This window comes from Apiospora hydei, assembly GCF_038363865.1.
Source record: "Apiospora hydei strain CBS 114990 chromosome Unknown utg000005l_segment0_segment0, whole genome shotgun sequence".
Lineage (NCBI taxonomy): Eukaryota > Fungi > Ascomycota > Sordariomycetes > Amphisphaeriales > Apiosporaceae > Apiospora > Apiospora hydei.
The window spans coordinates 5,197,526-5,218,077 of record NW_027117364.1 but is presented as its reverse complement, the minus strand read 5'-3'; the positions used below and the strand labels follow the sequence as shown (position 1 = coordinate 5,218,077).

Sequence of the window (20,552 nt, the reverse complement as noted above, 5' to 3'; positions counted from 1 at the left end):
CTTAGACGTCGACGCAGAGTCCAAAATTGATGGCTCCGATGAGGGAATACGGGAACTTGTAGACAAAGCGGGGAGCAGAACGTGGTACAGGCGATAGGGATAACCAAAGCAACTCCCAAACTAAACCTAGATATCCCTTGATACATAATACTGTTTGCTATCCCAAGCCTTAGGATGCCAGATCATACCCATCGCTGAAATAAGCACAATAGCAAGGTGTACTTGAACTGTCGCCGTCATGTATGTAGATCAGCATGTTCGGCATCCGGTCACTTCCCCGGCCCTTTCGTGGCATCCCACTCCGCGACGCCTGCAAGCGGCACCTTGACCACTTTATAACCCTGCGCCCCATTCCCAAAATCAACCAGCTGCTGCCGCAGCTGGTACCCGCGCCAGCGGGGGATAGCGTGGACCCAGACCCCGTAGTATGCGCCGCACGCCGCCAGAATAGCGAGCCCCGTGACGATGTAGGTGCCGTACCAGAACGAGACGTCGGCGCTGGCGCCCTCGCTGGGCGGGTACCAGGGCATGACGAGCAGGTACAGCTGAATCAGGACGTTGAAGACGATGACGGCGTGCCAGGTTCGGAACCCCGCGGATCGCGGCAGGCCGGCTCGGCGGCGGCGCCAGCGCACGAGGTACAGGCCGACGGCGGCCATGAAGCTGAAGGCGGCGGACGGGTAGACGGCGAGATCGGCCACGAAGTTGAAGGCGTCGCCGGCGGGGAGGGCGAGGATTACGATGGCGGTTAAGCCCCAGTCTAGCAGGTACGGCCCCAGGGGCGTGTTGAAGGGTTTGGTGGAGACCCAGAACCTGGTCCACGGGAGGACGCCTTGCCTAGAAGTGCTGTTCAGTATGCAAGAAACTCTTTTTTATCAGGTAAATAGCCTACCTTCCACATTCCCTGAGCATGCGGGCGGAACCAAGCATCACGGCCAGCAAGTTACCAAATGTGCTCAGGGCAATCAATAAGTTCAACCCCTGAACAGCCCTCGCCTCCCCAAAGACAGCGTTGAAGAAGAGGGTGGTCGCGATGGCGCCCGAGTTCTTGAGATTTTCCTTTCCGACTATACAGCAGAGACTGTCAGTTTGGATGCGGTTGATGATCCCGACGGTCACTTACCAGCGGCAATGTATGCAACATTGGCCAAGATATAGAGCACCGTCACGGTAACAATCGAGATGGTGCCGTTCCTCTTGATCTGCGCCACTGGATTCTGGGAATTTTAGCTCTAGTTTATTCGAGTGTGATAATCATTATTCGAGTATAATAATCCTGATTATATTGGAATAATCCATACCTTGATCTCGTTTGTGACGTTAAAAGCGTTATTCCATCCCCCGTATGAGTAGATGATCCGGTACAGCGCGATGGTGATCCCATAGGGCGTAGCCGTTCCCTCAAAAGAGTTCGCAAAGTTGGCATTAGGGTCCGAGACTCTGCTGTGCCCACCCAGCACCACGAGGCCGGTGATGGCGATGAAGATCAACGTGGCAAGCTTGACCACGCCGATGGCGTTAGACAGGTAGTATGAGTACTTAGTGTGGAAAGCCACGGCTGCCGAGTGTTAGTGCTCCACCAGGTTGCACAGGTAATGGACGGTGATACCTAGAAGTACAACGGTGTACCCGGCCAGGGCGACGCCTTTGATCTGCCACTCGGTTCCGGTGCGGCCCGCCGTAGCGAACAGATAGTTCGCAAGTACTGTGTATCGATTAGAAACCACGTGACAGGACCAAATCGGAGATACACTCACCAATGCAATTACTACTCCTGAACGACATGATGACCTTCTGCATCGCGTACGTGGTGGGGAAGAAGAACCGAGGATACGGAAAGGCCTGCTCCAGGTAGACCACCTCGGCCCCGGACCGGCTCGGGAAGTACGAGGTGAACTCGAGGTAAACGGCGGCGCTGGAGAGCGAGATGATACCGCCCAGCAGCCACCAGATCATACTTAAACCGACGGAGCCAGTGCCGCTCAAGATGGAAGATGCTATGAATAAGAGTGAGTCGACGTGTGACAGCAGGGACCTTGGCAGGGGTTTATGAACTCACGAGTCGAATACACCCCGGTCCCAATCATCATGCTGATGTTGAGAAAGATGATAGTGACGGGGCCGACATTGTAACCAAGCGGGGAGTGGTCTTCGACAGGTGCGCCGGTGGCGATCTGGTACGTGGACGGTGCGTCGTTACCCCCGGCTTCGGCAACGTACTCCAGGCTCCCAGTGGTAGGCGAGGGCGAGGTTTTCTTTTCAGCGACGCTGTGTTGGCTTTTTAGGAGTGCCATGGTGTGTTTGGGATTAAGGATGATTCCATTCGGCTTTCAGATCTCAGCGTAAGAAGCGGTATGTCTCGACGGGATATCCCCTCTCTTGAACTCTTCAGCGTTTCCAACAATGCTGTCAAAATAAAGTCAAGGTTCAGCGGGAGGCTGAGCGCGAGTAAGTCCAGACTCACGTTATACGCACGCCAACAAAGTTACGAATTCGCGTCCAATAGCACATCGAAAGACCACCCTCGTCCGATTGAACTCTGCCGCTAGGAGAAAGGTATCGTGCTTTAGTTGAACTCAGTGACGGTGTTGGTGATGTCGGCTTGATATTCGAAGTCAGGGCTCTTCTGCTCAATCGGTTTCCAGCAATGAACAGGAGGCCAAATAACAAACAAGAAAAGAAACCGAATTCTTCAGGGAGTCTGGTGTCTTATTAAAGACCACGTATGGCGGTAGGTACATCTACAGAAGGCGAGGTATCACAGCTGCTGCAGGCGTTTTCAGTGTGTGGAACCCCTTTTCGTGTTCTGTGACCCCCGCGAAACGTATCACGCAATCTTGGAGGCGGATGGCTCAACCACAACGCTGGGCAAAACATGCTTTACGCAGGTTTTCTTCGTCACGATAAGAACTGCAACAGCAGAGTACTAAGCAGGCCGCTGTACGCAACGAGATGCATGCATGAGCTGTGACACCCCCGTAATGGTGCAATCTTCCCTGCAGATGAATGCAGATAGAACGTATGCTGTTATCCCTCTACGGTGCCTTGCATGCGGTCTTACGTACTAAAATACGCGACGTGGCCCCGGGCACTTGCGATGACGGCTGTGCCTGAGTTTGCATCATGTTTTGATGGCAAGTCACCAAGAAGATCAGGCCAAATTGGCTGTGTCATCTTGGAGCTTGCACTCAGAACTCGACCAGTTGCAGGTCTTTTGACTACCTAGTGTGACTATACATCTATACTCGCTGTGTGGCTTTCCGCTTCGCCGCCACCAGGTCATCAATATTTGGTAGGATATTCCATGGCGCGATAGATTGGTAACCGTTGTCCGCCGGCCCCTTAGTCATTCTCGTAAAGACGGCCAACATGCACTATGCACTCGACGGGCGTGAGGCCGGCCATACGCCGCATTTGGTCCCACGCAAGCCGCTGCCGTGAAAGGTTGAGGATCCGGCTCGCGAGCGCGGTGCCAATGACCGCCGAGTAGGATATATCGCACAGTAGCGGACCTTGCGTCCCGACTTTCTCGCCAAGCACAGTGAGTGGCGACTGGGTGAGGTTGTTGACACAGCGCGCGTTGACTCGAAACCATACATCCACTGCAACTAGGCGATCCGTTGAACTAGAGTGGCCTTGGCACCTGGCGGGTTGCGATGCATGCCGTCTGGAGTAAGCCGCAACGCCGCGCCCGTGGGAATAGCGAGGTTCGCTTGGTGTTCAATCCTGCTGTGAACTGTGCATCTAGCTACCAACGTAAGGGCTGGAAGAAGAATGCTGTGTTTTCCGTTGGGGCTGACCAGTAGATGGTCTGCCGCACGGTAAGTCGTGCTGCCGTTTTGGCAGCGGTTGTCTGTGCGTCGTGCCGCGAGGGCTGAGCGCTTGATTCGTCATAGCACGCGTTGATGCCAACATATTTCGTTCACTAGGATACTGAGAATCCCAGATGGCTTAGGGAGGAGTAGACGTAGCAGGGGCGGGTTTCGCCGCACGCTTGCGACGGTTTCGCTTGGCCTTCTTCTTCTTCTTCTTCGTAGCTTCCGAAGCCATGGCTCTCAAACGGCCAGCCATCATGCCCTCATCGCTCTTCCTGTTCCTGATACCGAACAGTTCGAGGACTTTGGGTGCGCCGTCCGGAGCTGGGATTGGGCCGCCCTGGTAGAGAAAGAGCTCGATCGGCACGTGGAGAACGTGGTGGTCCTCGTCAATGAGCGTGCACTGGAAAGTGACGGGCGACCTCCCATAATCCAGTGTCGTAAGTGGGAATGGTTCCATGAAGCGCTCGGGCGCCTTGAAGAGCTCGAGGTCGAAGGCGTTGTCGTGATCCAGGTAGATCGATCCCGATACGGGTTTCGTGGGGTCCACTTCAGCGAACGGGCCTGCGCCGGCTTCGTAGGACTGGCAGAAGCTGATGCTGGACCAGTTGTTGTCGCGAATATCCCCCACAAAGTGATCAAAGGCCGGCAAAGACCACAAGTGGAATTTGCACATGTTGACAGGGCCGGGGAGATACTCGGGTGCTGCCAAATTCTCGCCCTTTTCGAGCGCGGCGAGTCGTGCGTCGCGCGCGGCCAGTACGATGGCGACTCTCTCTTCCTCGCGTCTGCGGTTGATCACATACGCCTCTGCCTCTGCGCGCTTTTCCGCACGCTTCTCCTCATCGGAATCGACAGAGCCCCTGCGGGATCTTCGGTCCGACATGCTGATGTATTTCGAAGTCAGTTTGGCTGTTGGTCTGCACTGATTGATGATTGAGTAAAGAGAAGGGTGGTTTGCTAACGCGATCTTTCAAAGTTACTTATTAGGTTGGTGACTGGCGCGTTTCGGCGCGATGCGCTACTGGTTGGAGGGAGGCTCCCTGCCAACGTCGCATCCCCCGCTATGTCCAGCGTCGGCAGCGGGGTAAAGGGGCGGGCCTCCACCCACTCACTATCTCGCCCCCGGACGTAAAGCTGTACGTTTGCCAGTGCACTCTACTTGAAGGCAGCATCACGCAACATCGACACAGAAGCTCAGAGCATATGTATCAGATTATGAATAACAACCCCTTGAATTATGGACATCGAATGAATGCTTCCCTGGAGGTTTGATGTGCCCAGCGCCATTGCAACCTGCACCTACATCTTTCTTCCAGTAGGCAGCCCACATCGACCTGTGTTACTACCTCTAAAGGGCTACAAGTGCTTCCAATGTTCCACAATCAAGTCGGCGGCCTTCCAACAACCGACGTTAGCTCATATCAAAGAAGTAGTGATTACATTGGGGGTAATTACCTTCTCGGCCGTCGCATACACCGTCGCCGACAGATGAGCCCCGGGAATGAGGGACCAGACGCTCGCATCCACGACGCGCAAGCCTTTGACCCCGTGGACGCGCAGATCCCGCCCGACGACGCCGCCTTGCGCCTTGGGCATCATGGCCGCGGTGCAGCACGGGTGCACCAGGCTCGCCCAGACGTTATCCCGCAACCACGCCGCGACCTCGGCGGCCGATGCATCACTGCCTAACCGATCAATCCCGGGGTCCGTCTCCACGACGCCCAACGTATCGCGGAGCGTCGGCGCGTCCCAGAGACGGCGGAAGAAGGGCAGGAACGACGCCATGATGTCGATGTCGAGATCATTCGCCAGTGTCCCGTAGTGAATCGTCGGCTCGGCGTCGATGTCTGCGGGGTCGAGCAGGACGGCGCCGCGACTGAGCGGCTTGAGAAGGATCCCGATGGTGGGCACGCCGGTGCTGGGCGTGTTGAACTCGGCACCGCCGAAGGGGACCTCGATGATGGGCTGCGCGGGGTTCTCGAGGATGCCTGCGAGCGCTTCGAGCTGGGCTTGGTAGCCTCGCGCGACGGAAGCGTCAGCGCCGGGCGGCAGAGTGGGGATGGCTGAGCTGTTAGCGATTTGATCTCGAAGTGACGCTACGATGGACCCGAAGGAGCTGGTCACGTCGGCCATCGGGAGGAATACGGCTTGGCTGTCCCAGTTCATGGTCCACGGTCCGCGCGCCGGGCGCTCGGCGTATTGATCGAGGGTCGTCTGTAGGTAGGTCGCATCTGTTTGGAGCATGTCCTGGTTCGGGATTGGATTACGGGTGACTTTGGACTCAATCAGGCTGGACATGGTGATGGGGTGGGGAAGGCGACTTACTGTTGACGCCTAATCGAATGGATGGGTGGTCTTGGAAGTTGTACCCGACTCCAGGCAAGTCGGCGACCACCTCAATCCCCGCGCGCTTGACAAGATCCGATGGCCCTATCCCGCTCCTCTGGAGTATCTGCGGTGTATGGATTGCCCCCGCGGAGAGGATGACTTCGCGGGTGGCCCTGCTTGTGAAGACTGTACCATCTTGTAGGGACCGCATCTCAACCGTCGGTGGCCCTTTCTGAGGATCGCCGTCGGGGTAAATAACTCGCGTCACCTTGTGTCGGACCAGCAGGTCGTAGTTGGGTCTGTCTTTGACGACGTCCTGGTAGTGGCCCCGGCCCGAATGTGATCGCACGGAGGCCCAAGGATGCTGCGAGGCCGGGATCCAGCACAGTCCGTCCTTGTCGCCGGCTGCGCATTCTTGTCGTGGGGATATGCCCGCTTCGAGGCATGCTTGGCGCGACAGCGCTGTTGGGGTCGGTCAAGTAAGAATCCGAATGCTGCACATGAGGGAGTGGGTAACATAACCTACTCGCAGATGGCCACTGAAAAGGCACGAAGCTGGAGAATATTGGTGTCGATCCTCCGTACGCGGCCTCGTAGTCCCAGATGAGGTTGAGCGCCCCCACCGTCTCCTCGTCGGGCTCGATGAAAGTCACACTCTAGGGCCGTAGCAGAGTCAGCAGCCCACGACATTCAAATAGCTGTTCGGCGACGAACCTTCTTAAAGTAAGGCAACAGCGCATCCCAATCCCAGCGAGTGCCACCGTCGGCATCCTCGCCCGCCAGTCGCTCCCAGTCGTCGTAGTCGTGGCGGGACGCACGGTCGAAGAACTGGCCGTTGACCGCCGTGCCGCCGCCCACCGTCATACCGATGCGGAGATCGGCTAGGCGGCCGTTCAGGGTCGGGACGGGCACCGAGTAGTTCATCACGGTGGCGAGGGGCGGAGAGCCGGGCGGGTCGAAGAAGCCAGGCGTGGCCTCGATGGCGCCGTACTCGACTACGAGGACATTCACTGAGGCATGTTTGAGTTTCTGCTAGTGTCACGATTATGGTAAGGGTTCTCACAGTCCGGAAATGCTTCGGTCAGTCGATCGGCGACGGTGAGACCTGCGGTTCCGCCTCCGGCTATGATGAAGTCGTACTCATCTCTCAACTCGGACTGTCGAGCTTTGACGTGGTGGGAAGCTGCTGAGGCTTGTGCGACGAGGGCAGCGACAGCAATGAACATGCCCAGAGTAAGCATAGTGTCGCGGCCTTTGACAGAGATCACTAGGCCTGTAGTTGAGTGAGGCTTTACTCACGACTTTCTGCCGACCAGGAGAGACGTGCTCCATCTTTATACATGACCAGAACGAGATACTATACTTCTATTTATCTCGCGGAGACTGCCTTGGCGGTCATCTCTCCACCTTCCGGTCGATGCATCCCCATCATGCGATACCTCTTGGCGTCAGCATTCCCCGCATTGGAGGCCGGCGAGAACGTGATGGTTACACGTGTGGGAAAGAGTTTCCGATGGTTTAGATATGCGAATGGTTGCATTATGTAGGCGCAGTTACACATGGAGTAATGTTGCCCTAATTGGCAAAAGTTGTGACAAGGGGGCTGCTGACCGGCTGCTGCCCAGCGCTTTACCCCGCCATTTGAACCCCGGGGAGCGTTGTAAGTACAGGGGCTGCAGCGAACCATTCCGCCTGTTGTAACCCCCCAACATTTACCTGCAGGGTGTCGTCCGAATCGCATGGGACACTCCGATCGGGGCTTACTGCAAGCATGATGATATCCCTTGAATGGCCACAACGATGCCCTCATTATGCCATGCCGTCCTGTACATATTAGGAAATAATATCGAATGCCGTGTTATAACGTTTATTCCACTACCTATAATGTGATCCCTCTGGCCATCATGTTTATGCCACTGAGCATGATGATTATCTTACTGGATGGGGTACCTAGTTAGACAAATTGACTTATACACAATATCGATCATTTGCGAAAAGCAACTATTATACCAAAGGAAGCGTCGTCGCCATCAAGGAGATAGAATCTTTACAGTATAAATCTGGCGTGTCACTTTGTAGCAGCTTTTGGCTGTCTATTCTAATTGCCATGTTCGGCGAGTGCTAATTTAGCACTATGGGCCTTTGAGGCAACACAGCCCCGACAGGCAACTGTGCGGGGGTTGATTAGGTCAATTGAAAACCACCATGGCCATCGCCCTCATCATTGCCACACAAATGCATACGCGTAGATGCTCTTTGTTGTTTCCATGTAGCTTGTGGTTCCACGACCCATTTCATTCGAAATGCCGTCCCTCGCCCAGCTTCCCCGGGAGCTGTCCTTCCAGGTGTTCAGCTACCTCACTCACCGCGACAAGGTCCGGTTGAGCGCCACCTGCCATGAGTACCACACCCATCTCGCCACCGCCATCTTCAAGACGATCCGCTTCACCAACGAAGAGGCAGTGGCCCAGTCCGCGCTAGCGGCCGTCAAGGCGTACGGGCAACACACGACCCGGCTCGAGTTCACGCCCGTGGCCTGGTGGAACGACGAGCCCGCGGTCCCGGCCCTGAACCCGGCCGCTGCGGAACTTTTGAGTGGCCGCCACACGCCCAACGCCCGCGCCGCCCAGATGCGCTTCGCCTTCGACCTGAACAACTTCGAAGAATGGGACGAGATGGGCGCCGGCCTTGACGCGTTCACCTACTCCGAGAACGCCGACCAGGTCGCGGCCAAAGAGCGGAAGTGGAAGTGGCGGGCCCTCGTGAGCGAGTCGTGGGCGGCGCTGTCGGAGAACGAGCACGTGCGGGACCTTACCGTCAACGAGCTGATCCCCAAGTCGGCCTCGGCCTTTCGGAGCTCGTTCTTTCGGCGCTTCCTCGCCCGCCTCGAGTCCGCCACGCTGCGCATCTGGGGCGGCGACTGCGTCGGCTCGAGCGGCCACGTCTTCACCGGCTACGTCGAGTGGCTCTGGAACACGCGCGAGGGGAGCCTAGGTCTGGGCACCGACATCCTCCGCCACATGCGTAACCTAAAACAGTTGGAGATCCACGCCGCGGACACGGGGTTTCTCGGCGGCACGGGCACCCACAACATCCCGCTGTACGCGCTCGCGCCCGACAGCCTCCCGGCCCTGCAGTCGCTGACGCTGACCAACTGCCTCGTCGGGCGCGAGCTGGTCGAGTTTATACGGGGGCACGCCGGGGTCCTGACCTCGCTCAACGTTGCCGACTGCGCCAGCCTGGGAGACATGGACGGCCCTGGGGAACACTCACAGAGTTGGGTCACGTTCTTTGACGAGGTGCACAGTATTAAGCCGGCAGTTGCGCTCACGGAGCTCGTGGCCGGCGGTACGAAAGCCCCTTGAGTGGAAGGGAGAAGCTCGGCTTTGTAGATCAGATCAGGGCCTATCTTGAGGAAGAATGCGACCCGGGAATACACGAGACTTGCCGGCAGATCGAAGTGGACCCGGTTCGGGATTCTTTTGGGTACGGCACATTGCTCGACACAGAGGGATTCTTTGTCCGCGACTTGGGCATGATCGCGGAGGCGTTTCGGCGCGGCGACGACCAGCGGGCGTACGACCGCTTGATGGGCCTCGTGAGAGAGAACGCTGCGCGGGCGGGATTCTCGCCGAGCAAAGACACATGCCCCTCAGTCCGGTGAAAGTCGCATGTACACCGAATACGTGTAACGAATCGCTGTATCATGTTAGGCTCTAGTCACTGAAAGAGCAACAGTATATTCTTATTTTCAATTCCCTTGCAATAGGAAAATTATCAGAACCGGACTTGATCTAGTAGGCTTCCAAACTAATATTTGGGTGATTTCCATGGCATGATGCTGCACGTCGAGAACGGGACAATTGGTAGGGCCATGCTAAGAATGAGACAATTCTTCCCCAGGAACAAACCACGGGAGGCCCCTTCAAATGGCATCACGAAAAACATTCAGGTCAATTCTCTAAGCCTTGTTTAGTCATTAGACCCACGACTAGAGGCCGTTAGCTCACGCCCAGCTGTTGATGGTCTTGCGCCGACGAGCTGGTCGACTTGGCAGCTGGTCTAGCCGGTCTAGACACCATCACCAAGCATGCCAGGCGCCTTGGCAGCTGAACCACTGCCGACGCCACAAATATAAGGACCTCTAGTAGAGCAGACCGGAATGACAGCGATTCAGCGAGGTTAAAGCGGATGATAGCCAGGAAATTCCCAACATTCCGGTCCTGCACACTACTTCTCCAGCATCTCCTCCTCGCTCGTGATGGCAACTTACAGCGCCCTCAAACAACCACCGGGTGTCGGGGCGTATCCCGTCAGCCCGGAACTCGATTCAGCAACGCCGTTCGAGCCTTCCTCGCCCCCTCCGCCCGAAGAAAAGACGCCCGGAGCCGACAGCGCTCGCCGTGGTGGGCTGTGGTGGTATACCGAGTTCGCTTGGCTGGTGATTGGGTTCCTGGGACTTACTGGTAGGTGACGATGCACTTTCTAGTATTACCATGCAGGTGTGAACAACCACTGACGACTTCAGGCGTGCTCGCCGTCCTCGGGCTATATGATACGAAGCCGGCGCCGCGATGGCCCTCGGCATCACCATCAACTCGCTGGTGGCCCTCTTGACGTCGCTGTCCAGGCTGGCGTTCATGGTGCCCCTGGTGCAAGGGATGAGCCAGCTGAAATGGGTCTGGTTCTCGTCGAAGCCGCGCCCGCTGTCCGACTTCCAGCTCTACGACGAGGCGAGCCGCGGGCCTTGGGGCGGCGTGAAGATCTTGTTCAAGTTCAAGGGGTGCGTGACATTTTACTTTCATAAGATATCATCATGATACTAACTAATGGCCACAGATTCCTTGGCAGTCTCGCCGCACTCGTCACCTTGAGCGGCATCTTGACTTCTACCCTGACACAGCAGGCGCTACAGTTTCAGTCGACATTGGCCATCTCCCAAAATCAGACGGCTCAAGTGCAACGCTGCTCAAACTTTGATCTCTACGACGGAGATGGTATCAAGATTGGTACGAGTTTTTCTGCATTGTGGTTGACATTATCTAACCGCAAACAGGCACCGGCGACCAGATCCACCTCAAGCAGGCCATTTTCAACGGCGCCTTCACGGCGCCCAACGAGACCATCGCCCACATTGCCCCGGACTGCCCCTCGGCCGAGTGCAAGTGGCCCATCTACCACTCCCTCTCCGTCTGCACCGAGGTCGTCAACCTGACGGCGCAGGGCAACACCACCCTGCTCACCGCGCTCCGGCAGCACACGTCAATGACCCTGACCGCGGCCATGAACGCCACGCTTGCCCTGCGGCAGTACCAGCAGTCCTACGCGGGCAACGGCACCGTGCCCGCCCAGTTCCAGGTCATGATCCAGGGCCTTCCCTTCCCGACCTACGCCTTCGACGCCGAGGCGAATGGCGCCATCGTTAGCGACTTGATCATCGCGTACTCGGAGTCCATGCTGCGCGTCGATAGCAGCACCGGCGCCGTCGACGTCTCGGCCTTCCAATTCCTGGAGCTGGCCATCTCGTGGTGCACCAAGTCCTTCTCGACCGAGGTCAAGGACGGCAAGCCCGTGACCAAGGAAGTAGCCTCAACTGTGGGAAATGCAGTGAACCCCAGCGCCCTAGGCCTGAACTGGGCCTGGTCCCCGGCCTTCCAGCTCTGCTACGGCACCAACACCTGCAACCAGCTCGTGGGCGGCCGGACCGCCACCTTCGGCGCCTGGCCGCCCGGAAACGACCCGAAGACGCACGCGCCCGCCGAGACGTTCGAGGTGGGCATCTGGACCGCCCTCGTCACGTCGGCCTACCTGACCTCGACGCTGCAGGACGTCTTGTTCCTGGATCAGTACCGCGGCGTCCTGGGCTCGGCCTCGGGCACCGGGGCGGGGGCCTCGACTGCGTTCGGCGTGGCGCTGTTCGGCAATCTGCTGGACGCGGCGTCGCCGGCGCCTGAGGTGCAGATGAGGAACCTCCGGGGCATCGGGGAGAGCATTGCCAGCAGTGTGACTAATCTGTAAGTTTTCTTGGACTTCGGTCACATGGATTACTAACCCAATCTTCCAGACTCCGAAGAAACTTCGCCGGAAGCAACGGCGCCGTGGCCGGGACTGTCTTCGTGCCGCAACCGGTGGTCCGGGTCGAATGGCGCTGGGTGGGTCTGCTGGCGACGCAGATGCTACTATCGCTCCTATTTTTGGTCGTGACGGTGTCCCAGACTAAGAAGGCGGGGGTCCCGATCGTGAAGGAGGACTCCTGGCCATCCTGTGCGGCTTGTCGCCGGAGACGCGCGCGCTGGTTCTTTCGGCGGGGGCCGAGAAGGGCGGGGTGCAGGGGGCTGCCGCCAAGGTGAAGGCCAAGTTGGAACCGGACGGTTCGGCGATTGGGATGCATTTGGCGGTGCATCCTCCTCATACGGCTGTCGGGGGTTTAGATGGCCCGCTCGGAAGAATGATTGCAGCTGCTAATAACCAGCATGTGATATTCAAGGCTGTCTTATGTCGGCATATTCCGTGTATTTTGATCTAGCAAGAGGAAACTCGGTTGACGCTGGTTACGCTCTGTTGGGGGAGACGTGGAGGGGGATGGCGCCATATGCACGAGAATGACGCGGATGTTGATCCAGCCCAGAGTATCCTGGAAGTCGGGCACCTGTTCTTCCGAGAACGCGAAACTCATGTTTTTGTATTGAAATCATCTGAATGTTGTAACAACCGACGTCCCTATGAATTTCGGACCGAATAAAATCAGATCGGTGGCAGTGATTGGGGCCGGCGCATCGGGTATGCCAAGATGATGAGAGAAGCATTTGACAAATACTGACGATCCCCAGGGATAATAACGGCGGCCGCTCTCAAAGCCGAAGACTGCTTCGAAAGGATTGTTGTCTTTGAACGCAGAGATACTCCGGGTGGAACATGGTACAGACCGACCACGATATCCCAAGTGGCGCCGCCAGCGGACTAACTCCGCGATTCTAGGAACTACGATGCTAATCCGCAGCCGAGTCTCCCCATACGTCCCGGACTACTTCCGCCTGCGGTTGATAAGCCACTAGAGATCCCCGACAGCCTACCCCGGGAGACAACCCATGATACCCGGGAGCGGTACTTCAAGACCCCCATCTACGACGCGTTGACGTAAGTTCGGGCTTACAACCAACACCGCAAAGTTCAAGTGCTGACATTCACGCCCTCCCAGAACCAATGTGCCGGATATAGCCATGTGCTTCTCGGATGCGCGCTTCGCCTACGGGCCTTTTCCGCCGCACTGGGTGCCTCGGCAGTACCTGGAGACGTACTTTGCGCAGCACCGGCTCGATCCCCTGCTTGTCGCCAACACCACGGTCGAAGACCTGTCCCGGGCGTCTTCGGTCGAAGCATCGGAGAAGTGGAAGCTCACCCTTCGCAAGTATGACAAACTCCGGGGGTAGACGTATGGTGGGAAGAAGTGTTTGACGCTGTCGTCATCGCCAACGGCCACTATTCGGTGCCTTATGTAAGTCTTGCACTCATCTATGTTACTGCCCAGGACCTTTGCAATGCCGCAGAAGCCCCACTGACTTACTGAAGATCCCCCTGTCAAAGGTCTCGAGGCCTACGTCGAAAAGTACCCGGGCCGCGTGGTCCACTCCAAGTACTTCCGCTCCGCCTCGGTTTACCGCTCCAAAAAGGTCCTCGTCATCGGCAACTCGGCCTCGGGCCACGACATCACCAACGAAGTCGCCACCGTCGCCCGCGCCCCCGTCTACCAGTCCCGCCGCCACAAGAACAGGTGGGACGGCGACGCCCCGCCCGTTGGCATCGCCTGGAAGCCCGTCATCACCGAGTACCGACCCGAAAACGGCCAGATTCTCTTCGCGGACGGCTCGTGTCTTGACGACGATGATGTCGACACCGTCATCTACTGCACCGGGTACCGCCCCTCCTTCCCCTTCTGGAACGCGGCAGCCAACGGGCGCGAGCTCTACGACTACAATGACAATAAGCTCGTCGGGAACTACTGGCACACCTTCTTCCCGGACTACCCAAACCTAGCAGTGGTGGGCATGCCCCGCACCCTGACCTTCCGGAGTTTCGAGTATCAAGCCGTCGCCATCGCGCGGCTCTGGGCCGTCCGGGCCTCGACACCGCTGCCCACCTCCCACGAGCAGCGGCGGTGGGAGAAGGAACGCCTGGAAGCGGTGCGACGGGAGGGGACCGGGTTCCATGACGTCGGAAGGCAGGGCGAGCACGGCGGCGACATGCTCGAGTACTTTCGGAAGCTGTACGAAATTGCGGGGCTAGGGACGCTGAGAGGGAAGGGGCGGGTGCCGCCCGTGTTGAGTGATGAGGTGATGTGGGCGTTGGACCATTTGATGAAGTATCCGACGCCGGGGAAGGGGAAGGATGGTGACAAAGCGGCTTCAGCAGATGCTGGGGATGAGGGATGGGTGGTGGTTGATAGGGCGGAGAAGGATTGGCTGGTGACTTTGAGCTGATGTACGAGTCGAAGAGGGCTACCATGTGTATAAACACAAGATACGGATCTAAGAACTATGACAGTATTTGAATCACTCTGACGAGTACAGTATTCTCACGGCACAAAGTCAGAGGCTCCGCCACACAGTCCCTACTAACCATTCCCTCCTGATACTTTAGAAATACCCCAGGTGCGTTTAAAAATACCTATAGGTCATATCATTCATTCACCTGGCCACACCTGAGAGGTCGGTGTTGTTCCCTGAAATACCTGCCCACTGCAGTCTCTTCCCCTCAGCCCTCGCCATCGGGCCGCTACTATCCTTCTCCAAAATGGGTAAATAGACATGCTCGCCGGGGTATGCCTTGAAGGAAAGCTCGAGGATGTCGACCTCCGCCGCCGCAGCAGAGTGGAAGTCTGGAGCCATCTTTTTCCGTGATTTGTAAACGTAGAATTATAAGATCACAATGCAGGGTGCGACCCAGAAAATATTCCTATCAGTGGCCATCGTAGTCAAAAGCATGATCTATTCGAGTAATCCTTTGTTTGGCTAAAGTCTCTTCAACCGTTTTCGGTACAGACGTGATTTATTTATCTCGGAGTTTATAGCACAATGAGAATCAACACTGTGTCCGTAGTACAATGAGAGTTTGCATCAAGCTCTGACGCGCAGGAATCGAGAGACCTTACCAGCCTATCCGTCGCACTTCTATCTGTTTCGCGACGCCGTGCCGTCCAGTTACCGATACCGCGGTGAAGTCACCCTCGTCCCACGATGGCACCTAGTCTGATACGAGCGTTATTCAAAATCGAGAAACTCAAGGCGACAAGGCGGGGTTGGTTTCGATCAAAGAATAAGCAGAGGACCAACCAGCCAGGAGGGGCTGGCGGCGTGGTAGGGCAAGCGGCAGCCCCCGAGCAAGAAAATTGGGATCCGAACGCCGATCCGCTCTCTCCCGACGGGATCAAGATCAGCACGCGGCGGCACTTCCAGGGCCGCGACCAGCCTTTCAAGTACCAGCGCATCGTCGGCGAGGGCATTTACGGCATCGCCGCCCTCCTCCACGACACCCGGAGCCAGCCTCCAAGCAAGGTCGTCATCAAACGCCCCAGTCGACGCGAGGCCCAAGCGGCCCTCCGCCAGGAGATCCGACGTTTACGGGTGAGGAAGGAAGGCGATAGATGGACGAACATGCACTGACGTTGAAGTCTAGCGTTTCCGAGGCGCCGCGCACGTCTTGCAAATGGTCAGCTATCGCGACCGCGACTTCGGCGACCCCGAGCGCGACGCAGATTGGGGGCGCCCGATGACCGGGCTAGACGGGCCGTTCATCGTCATGGAATATTTGGAGATGGGCTCGTTTGAACAATTCTGGAACCGGTGCATTCAGGCCCGTGTGCGGGTGCCGAACCGCGTGCTCTGGAGCATCATGCTATGCCGTACGTCTAGGACTTTGCTTCTTGTCTCCCCCACCGGAAGATACTATGATGCTGACACGGACTAGTCATCAGGGGCTTGATAGCCTTCGCGTGGCCTCCGAGGGGTAGTTCACTACAAGCGGAAACGATCGAGAGGGTTCCTCCAGGAGTCCGGCCTGACATCCTTGCCCATAACGATCTGCACGTGGGCAACAGTAAGGTCACCCGAAACCGGCTTTGGGTCACAAGTACCTAACCACAGTGTAGTCATGTTCGGAAGCTTGCAGCCCGACATACGAGAGCACTCGCTAGTCCCGCAGCTCAAGATTATAGACCTCGGCCTGGCGGATTCCGCGGAGCAGAAGCAGGGACCACGGGATTGGGACAATTTCAACGAGTATCAAGGCTCTTATTCCAATATGAAAGATATGGCCGAGGTAGGTCGCTGGGGCAATCTTTCAAGTATATTACTGACAGTCTGCAAATCTTGCTGCGGCTCATCACCAACTGGGCCGGGAACCCGCCCATGTTCCAACAACCGGCCATCTGCTCCGGTTTCGAGACGGATGCCATCCTTCTTTGGGAGGATGGCGCGGACCAGCGCTACCCCAGGCTCGACGAGGCGCTGCGCCGCCTCATCGGCCGCATGATGGCCCGCAACTTCAGGGACCGGCCCCTGCTCGAGGACATCCTCTACATCGCCGAGGAGGCCGTCCGCACCCGCACCGCCGACCACTACCCGTCCGAGTACCGCCGCGAGGAGACCGACACCAGCATTCGGGCGTTTGTAAAGCGTTTCCTCTTGGACGCGTAGCTTGCACATAGCATGATGATTGCATGTAGATTTGCAGCCGGAATATATAGTATTGTTCATACAGGCCGTCGTAGTTAAACGTCTATCTTCATACATGATGAATCGTCGTTTCCCCATGCTAACACACTAGCACTTACGGAACCTACAGGCTCATGCCCATCTCGCTATAACGTGCTCGAAAGGCGGAGGTCCCAGACGGCTTTGGACTCACGTGGGTAATGCTCTTGGTCAGGTGGCGGGACAACGCGGCGGATCGACGGCACTGGGATGGTTCATCTTTATTTATGCTCAACTATCGTCTTTGCGTTTGTGACATCTCTTGTGATATGGCTGCCAAGCTTAGACAGGCCCCAATGATGAACTATTGCAAAGCTCCCTTCCACCAAGTAAACAATTAGCGGTACATACCTAAGGAAGACGCATAAGCAATTGACGCCCTCAGGCATCTAGATGCCACCCTTTATGCCCCACCACCCCATCTGTGAGTGCATGTTTTTGACTTGGGAATCCTTTGACCGACCAAGTTCGAGATCCCCTCTTCAACACAACACACCGTTCGCCCACCCACACCCTTGACTGGCTGCCACCGGAAACAACGCACAAACCATCCAGAAACCACTGCTCCATCATCAAAATGGCTGACAAAAAGCCAGTCAAGAAGGGACCGCCCGATACCACCGGCACCCCACCCGCCCAGTCGCGCGACGATGCCGAGAAGCGCAAGCGCAATGGGTCGTTCTTGACGTCCCCGACAATCGAGTACCCCATCAGTCCGAGCTATCCTTTCGGTATCGCCACATCCGTGGAGGATGTTACTTCAATGGCGTCCCAGTACGCAGCTCGGCAGCCCGATGGCCAGTTCCCCCATCGCATGTCGAGTTCCGGCATTATAGTCAGCGTGATAAAGTTTTGGCGAACATGGACTTCGAAAGGCTACGACGACGATACCTTTCCCGAGCTCAGCAGACCGACGGCCCACCAACGAAGAAGGCCAAACTCGGTGGCTACTGCGGCCATTGCGGCAAGCGTGGCCATGAAGTCGAGAGTTGCGCCGGCCCGCCCGCCGACGATGGGTACATCCATGCCTGCCCGATCCACAACAGTGGAAGCCACAGCCTGGGTGACTGTCCCGAGGCCGAAAGCCTGACCCTCGACCAAGAGTACAGCCATCTGGTCGCCACACGCATCAACCTGCCTCCCTGCACTACAAGACAGATTGGGAGCGTATTGCCGTGGACCACATCGCCCGCGTGGGCGTGGATGCCGTCGAGGATGCTCTCTCATTCTCCGCCGACTTCTCTCAGACGATTCCGCTGGAGAGATTCGACGAGTACGATTACGATGATCCCGACCCAGAGTTTCTCGGCCACGAGCCCGAGACCGCCAACATTGCGGCCTTCAAGGATTGGTTCAATGGGGTGATTCCAGATGAGAATGGCGGCTCTGATAACAAGATAGTGATCGATGACGACAGCTCTAGTTCTGGGTGGGAGGATTAGATTGGCCGGAGCAGGAAGTAGGGATCAGCCTCTACCTGCAGCATGATTTGAGAAAATTCACGCTATATTCTCATCCGACTTAAGTACATCGAATCGCCAAGATGTAGGGATAGGGGTGTCAGTACACTATATTCGTAGTGCGTCTTGTTGCTGCGGTGATGTCACACGTACTTTTGGAACGTGAAGTAAGAACAGCTATTTCTGAGGCCTGGCAGTCTGTGTAATTGGATGTCGCCCAAGCCCTTCACTAATGCGGAGGTGAAACTGCCGGTATAACAAGTTTCTGATAATTCGACCGCCGGGGGATTTTGGGTAGTTCGTGAAATAAACAGCTCGGAATGACTGTCGACACCAGGAAGAAATTACTTGGGTTGAGTAAATGGCAATGGCGGGTCAATTGCTGCATGCGACTGAAATAGGATGAATGCCGTACCACCTACTTGTTAGGCATCGGAAAGTTAGAGGCCTAACTTACCAGGATCTCAGGGCATCGGGCAATGGAAATGGCACAGGTGGTACCTGAGGCAGATTTCAGGTAGGTGACCATCCCACCCACCAGTCTAGCGTCAATGACGATTCCGACATGCCCCGGTCGACCGGCACGACACCCGAGCCGAGCGACGACGACGACTATAACTCGGATGCAGACCCTAGAGGCTTGGCAGAGAGTGCTGCAAGCGTCGAAGTCACGGAGGGCTGAGCAACCCTCAATTGCAAACCTCACCTGATGGGAGAACGGTGCAATTTCATGCCCGGCTACTAGACAAGCTTGCTTGACTGAGGACAGCCTGGGTAAATATCCCCGTGGATTACGTCGTCTTTGAGTAATTGAATACCAAACCCCATAATGTGATTCCGTATGCACCAACTATTGACAAGAAACACGCGATGAAGAAGGTTGTTCCAGGTGATTCACTGTTTATCCCAATTGATCTACGGCAAAGTGTATCCCCCATCAATGACCATGTTTGCGCCTTGTTCTGGCATCAGCATGCTTTTATACTTCGTGGATCAAGTGCAAACCATCACGTACCTGTCATGTAGCTCGAGGCTTCGCTAGCCAGAAAAACGTATGCTCCCTTCAGCTCGGCAGCATCACACATCCGCTTTCCGGGGATCATGTCGAACCACTGTTTTATCCTCTCTTCGGGATGTGCCGAGATCACTTTTGATGGGTTAGCTACTCCTACCACAGACATCTTTTGATTCACCATCACGAGAACTCACTGTCGGTGGCGATGAAGCCAGGCGATATGCAGTTGACCCGCGCAAAGTCGACCCACTCGACGGCCAGCGACTTGGCCAGGTGCGTGACGGCGGCCTTGCTGGCGTTATAGGCCGCCTGCTGTTGCGGCACGTTGACGAGGATGCCCGAGACGGACGAGGTGAAGATGATGGACGCCCGGCCGTCGCCGCCCCGCTTCGCCTGCTCCGCAAAGATCCGCGCCGCCGCCTGCGCCGTCCAGAAGGCCCCGTGGAAGTTGACGTCGAGCATCTCGCGCCACGCGCCCTCGCCGTACTCGAGCGCGGGGATGTGGGCCGCGATGCCCGCGTTGGCGACGCAGATGTCGAGCCGGCCGCCGCCGAGGTCGCGGGTGACTTGCTCTACGGCGGCGCGGACCTCGTCGGGCGACTTGACGTCGCACTTGTAGGCTTTGACGGGGACCCCGGCGTCTTTGGAGAGCAAGGCTGCGATCCGGTCGGCTTCGGCGGGGTCGGTGCTGGTGTAGGTGATGGCGACCTTGGCGCCGGCTTCGGCGAGGCCGCGGGCGGCTTCTAGGCCGATGCCGCGGCAGCCGCCTGTGACGATGGCGGTTTTGCCGGTGAGGTCGAAGTGCGAGAGCACGGGGGCCGAGGCTTTGGAGTGTTGAGGCAGAACCATGGTTAAGGATATGTAATAAAACAGGGGATATGTGATGACTGCAAGGGACGCCTCTTTCCGACACCAGCCATCACCGATCGATCTCCTTGGCTGGTCTTTAATACATGAGACACACGCAGCGGACAACGGCGCGTGACGCTGGCACCCCACGTCGGAGCAGCAGGTATACAAGATGCCTCGAGACGAGGACGTTCCGACAGGGATAACAACTATAACGTCATTCGTCGGAGTTCTCCCCGACGGTGGAGTCGCGGACGACTGCCGCCCTGGTCGACCCCAACTTTACCCCGGACACTGTTTGGAGATGCCAAGGCTTCGAAACGTGGATTGCCAG

General features: G+C 57.0%; 10 protein-coding genes across 10 annotated transcripts; 6 read left to right on the top strand and 4 right to left on the bottom strand.

Moving 5' to 3' along the window:
- Nucleotides 1-269: 269 nt before the first annotated feature.
- Nucleotides 270-2,294, bottom strand: PG997_007158 (high-affinity methionine permease; the record flags this gene model as incomplete). Its single annotated transcript, XM_066811473.1, has 7 exons — nt 270-837; nt 893-1,067; nt 1,124-1,217; nt 1,302-1,558; nt 1,610-1,705; nt 1,758-1,997; nt 2,060-2,294. 7 exons carry the CDS (start codon nt 2,292-2,294, stop codon nt 270-272), a joined length of 1,665 nt encoding a protein of 554 aa, XP_066670396.1.
- A 1,657-nt stretch (nt 2,295-3,951) lies between these two features.
- Nucleotides 3,952-4,701, bottom strand: PG997_007157 (uncharacterized protein; the record flags this gene model as incomplete). The annotated part of the gene is made up of 1 exon (XM_066811472.1): nt 3,952-4,701. The coding sequence occupies one exon, from the start codon at nt 4,699-4,701 to the stop codon at nt 3,952-3,954; it is 750 nt and encodes a 249-aa protein (XP_066670395.1).
- Nucleotides 4,702-5,174: 473 nt separating this feature from the next.
- On the bottom strand, nt 5,175-7,387 carry PG997_007156 (uncharacterized protein; the record flags this gene model as incomplete). Its single annotated transcript, XM_066811471.1, has 6 exons — nt 5,175-5,213; nt 5,274-6,091; nt 6,144-6,608; nt 6,673-6,802; nt 6,861-7,156; nt 7,210-7,387. 6 exons carry the CDS (start codon nt 7,385-7,387, stop codon nt 5,175-5,177), a joined length of 1,926 nt encoding a protein of 641 aa, XP_066670394.1.
- A 1,062-nt stretch (nt 7,388-8,449) lies between these two features.
- On the top strand, nt 8,450-9,511 carry PG997_007155 (uncharacterized protein; the record flags this gene model as incomplete). The annotated part of the gene is made up of 1 exon (XM_066811470.1): nt 8,450-9,511. The coding sequence occupies one exon, from the start codon at nt 8,450-8,452 to the stop codon at nt 9,509-9,511; it is 1,062 nt and encodes a 353-aa protein (XP_066670393.1).
- An 896-nt stretch (nt 9,512-10,407) lies between these two features.
- On the top strand, nt 10,408-10,620 carry PG997_007154 (uncharacterized protein; the record flags this gene model as incomplete). The annotated part of the gene is made up of 1 exon (XM_066811469.1): nt 10,408-10,620. The coding sequence occupies one exon, from the start codon at nt 10,408-10,410 to the stop codon at nt 10,618-10,620; it is 213 nt and encodes a 70-aa protein (XP_066670392.1).
- Nucleotides 10,621-10,720: 100 nt separating this feature from the next.
- Nucleotides 10,721-12,496, top strand: PG997_007153 (uncharacterized protein; the record flags this gene model as incomplete). Its single annotated transcript, XM_066811468.1, has 4 exons — nt 10,721-10,929; nt 10,986-11,155; nt 11,203-12,160; nt 12,211-12,496. The coding sequence occupies 4 exons, from the start codon at nt 10,721-10,723 to the stop codon at nt 12,494-12,496; spliced, it is 1,623 nt and encodes a 540-aa protein (XP_066670391.1).
- A 372-nt stretch (nt 12,497-12,868) lies between these two features.
- Nucleotides 12,869-14,623, top strand: PG997_007152 (uncharacterized protein; the record flags this gene model as incomplete). The annotated part of the gene is made up of 5 exons (XM_066811467.1): nt 12,869-12,926; nt 12,977-13,064; nt 13,125-13,283; nt 13,365-13,554; nt 13,754-14,623. 5 exons carry the CDS (start codon nt 12,869-12,871, stop codon nt 14,621-14,623), a joined length of 1,365 nt encoding a protein of 454 aa, XP_066670390.1.
- A 756-nt stretch (nt 14,624-15,379) lies between these two features.
- Nucleotides 15,380-16,837, top strand: PG997_007151 (uncharacterized protein; the record flags this gene model as incomplete). The annotated part of the gene is made up of 5 exons (XM_066811466.1): nt 15,380-15,766; nt 15,819-16,044; nt 16,110-16,238; nt 16,291-16,420; nt 16,465-16,837. 5 exons carry the CDS (start codon nt 15,380-15,382, stop codon nt 16,835-16,837), a joined length of 1,245 nt encoding a protein of 414 aa, XP_066670389.1.
- Nucleotides 16,838-17,471: 634 nt separating this feature from the next.
- PG997_007150 (uncharacterized protein) lies at nt 17,472-18,336 on the top strand (the record flags this gene model as incomplete). Its single annotated transcript, XM_066811465.1, has 2 exons — nt 17,472-17,957; nt 18,004-18,336. The coding sequence occupies 2 exons, from the start codon at nt 17,472-17,474 to the stop codon at nt 18,334-18,336; spliced, it is 819 nt and encodes a 272-aa protein (XP_066670388.1).
- A 1,025-nt stretch (nt 18,337-19,361) lies between these two features.
- Nucleotides 19,362-20,218, bottom strand: PG997_007149 (uncharacterized protein; the record flags this gene model as incomplete). Its single annotated transcript, XM_066811464.1, has 2 exons — nt 19,362-19,501; nt 19,564-20,218. 2 exons carry the CDS (start codon nt 20,216-20,218, stop codon nt 19,362-19,364), a joined length of 795 nt encoding a protein of 264 aa, XP_066670387.1.
- Between the last annotated feature and the right edge of the window lie 334 nt (nt 20,219-20,552).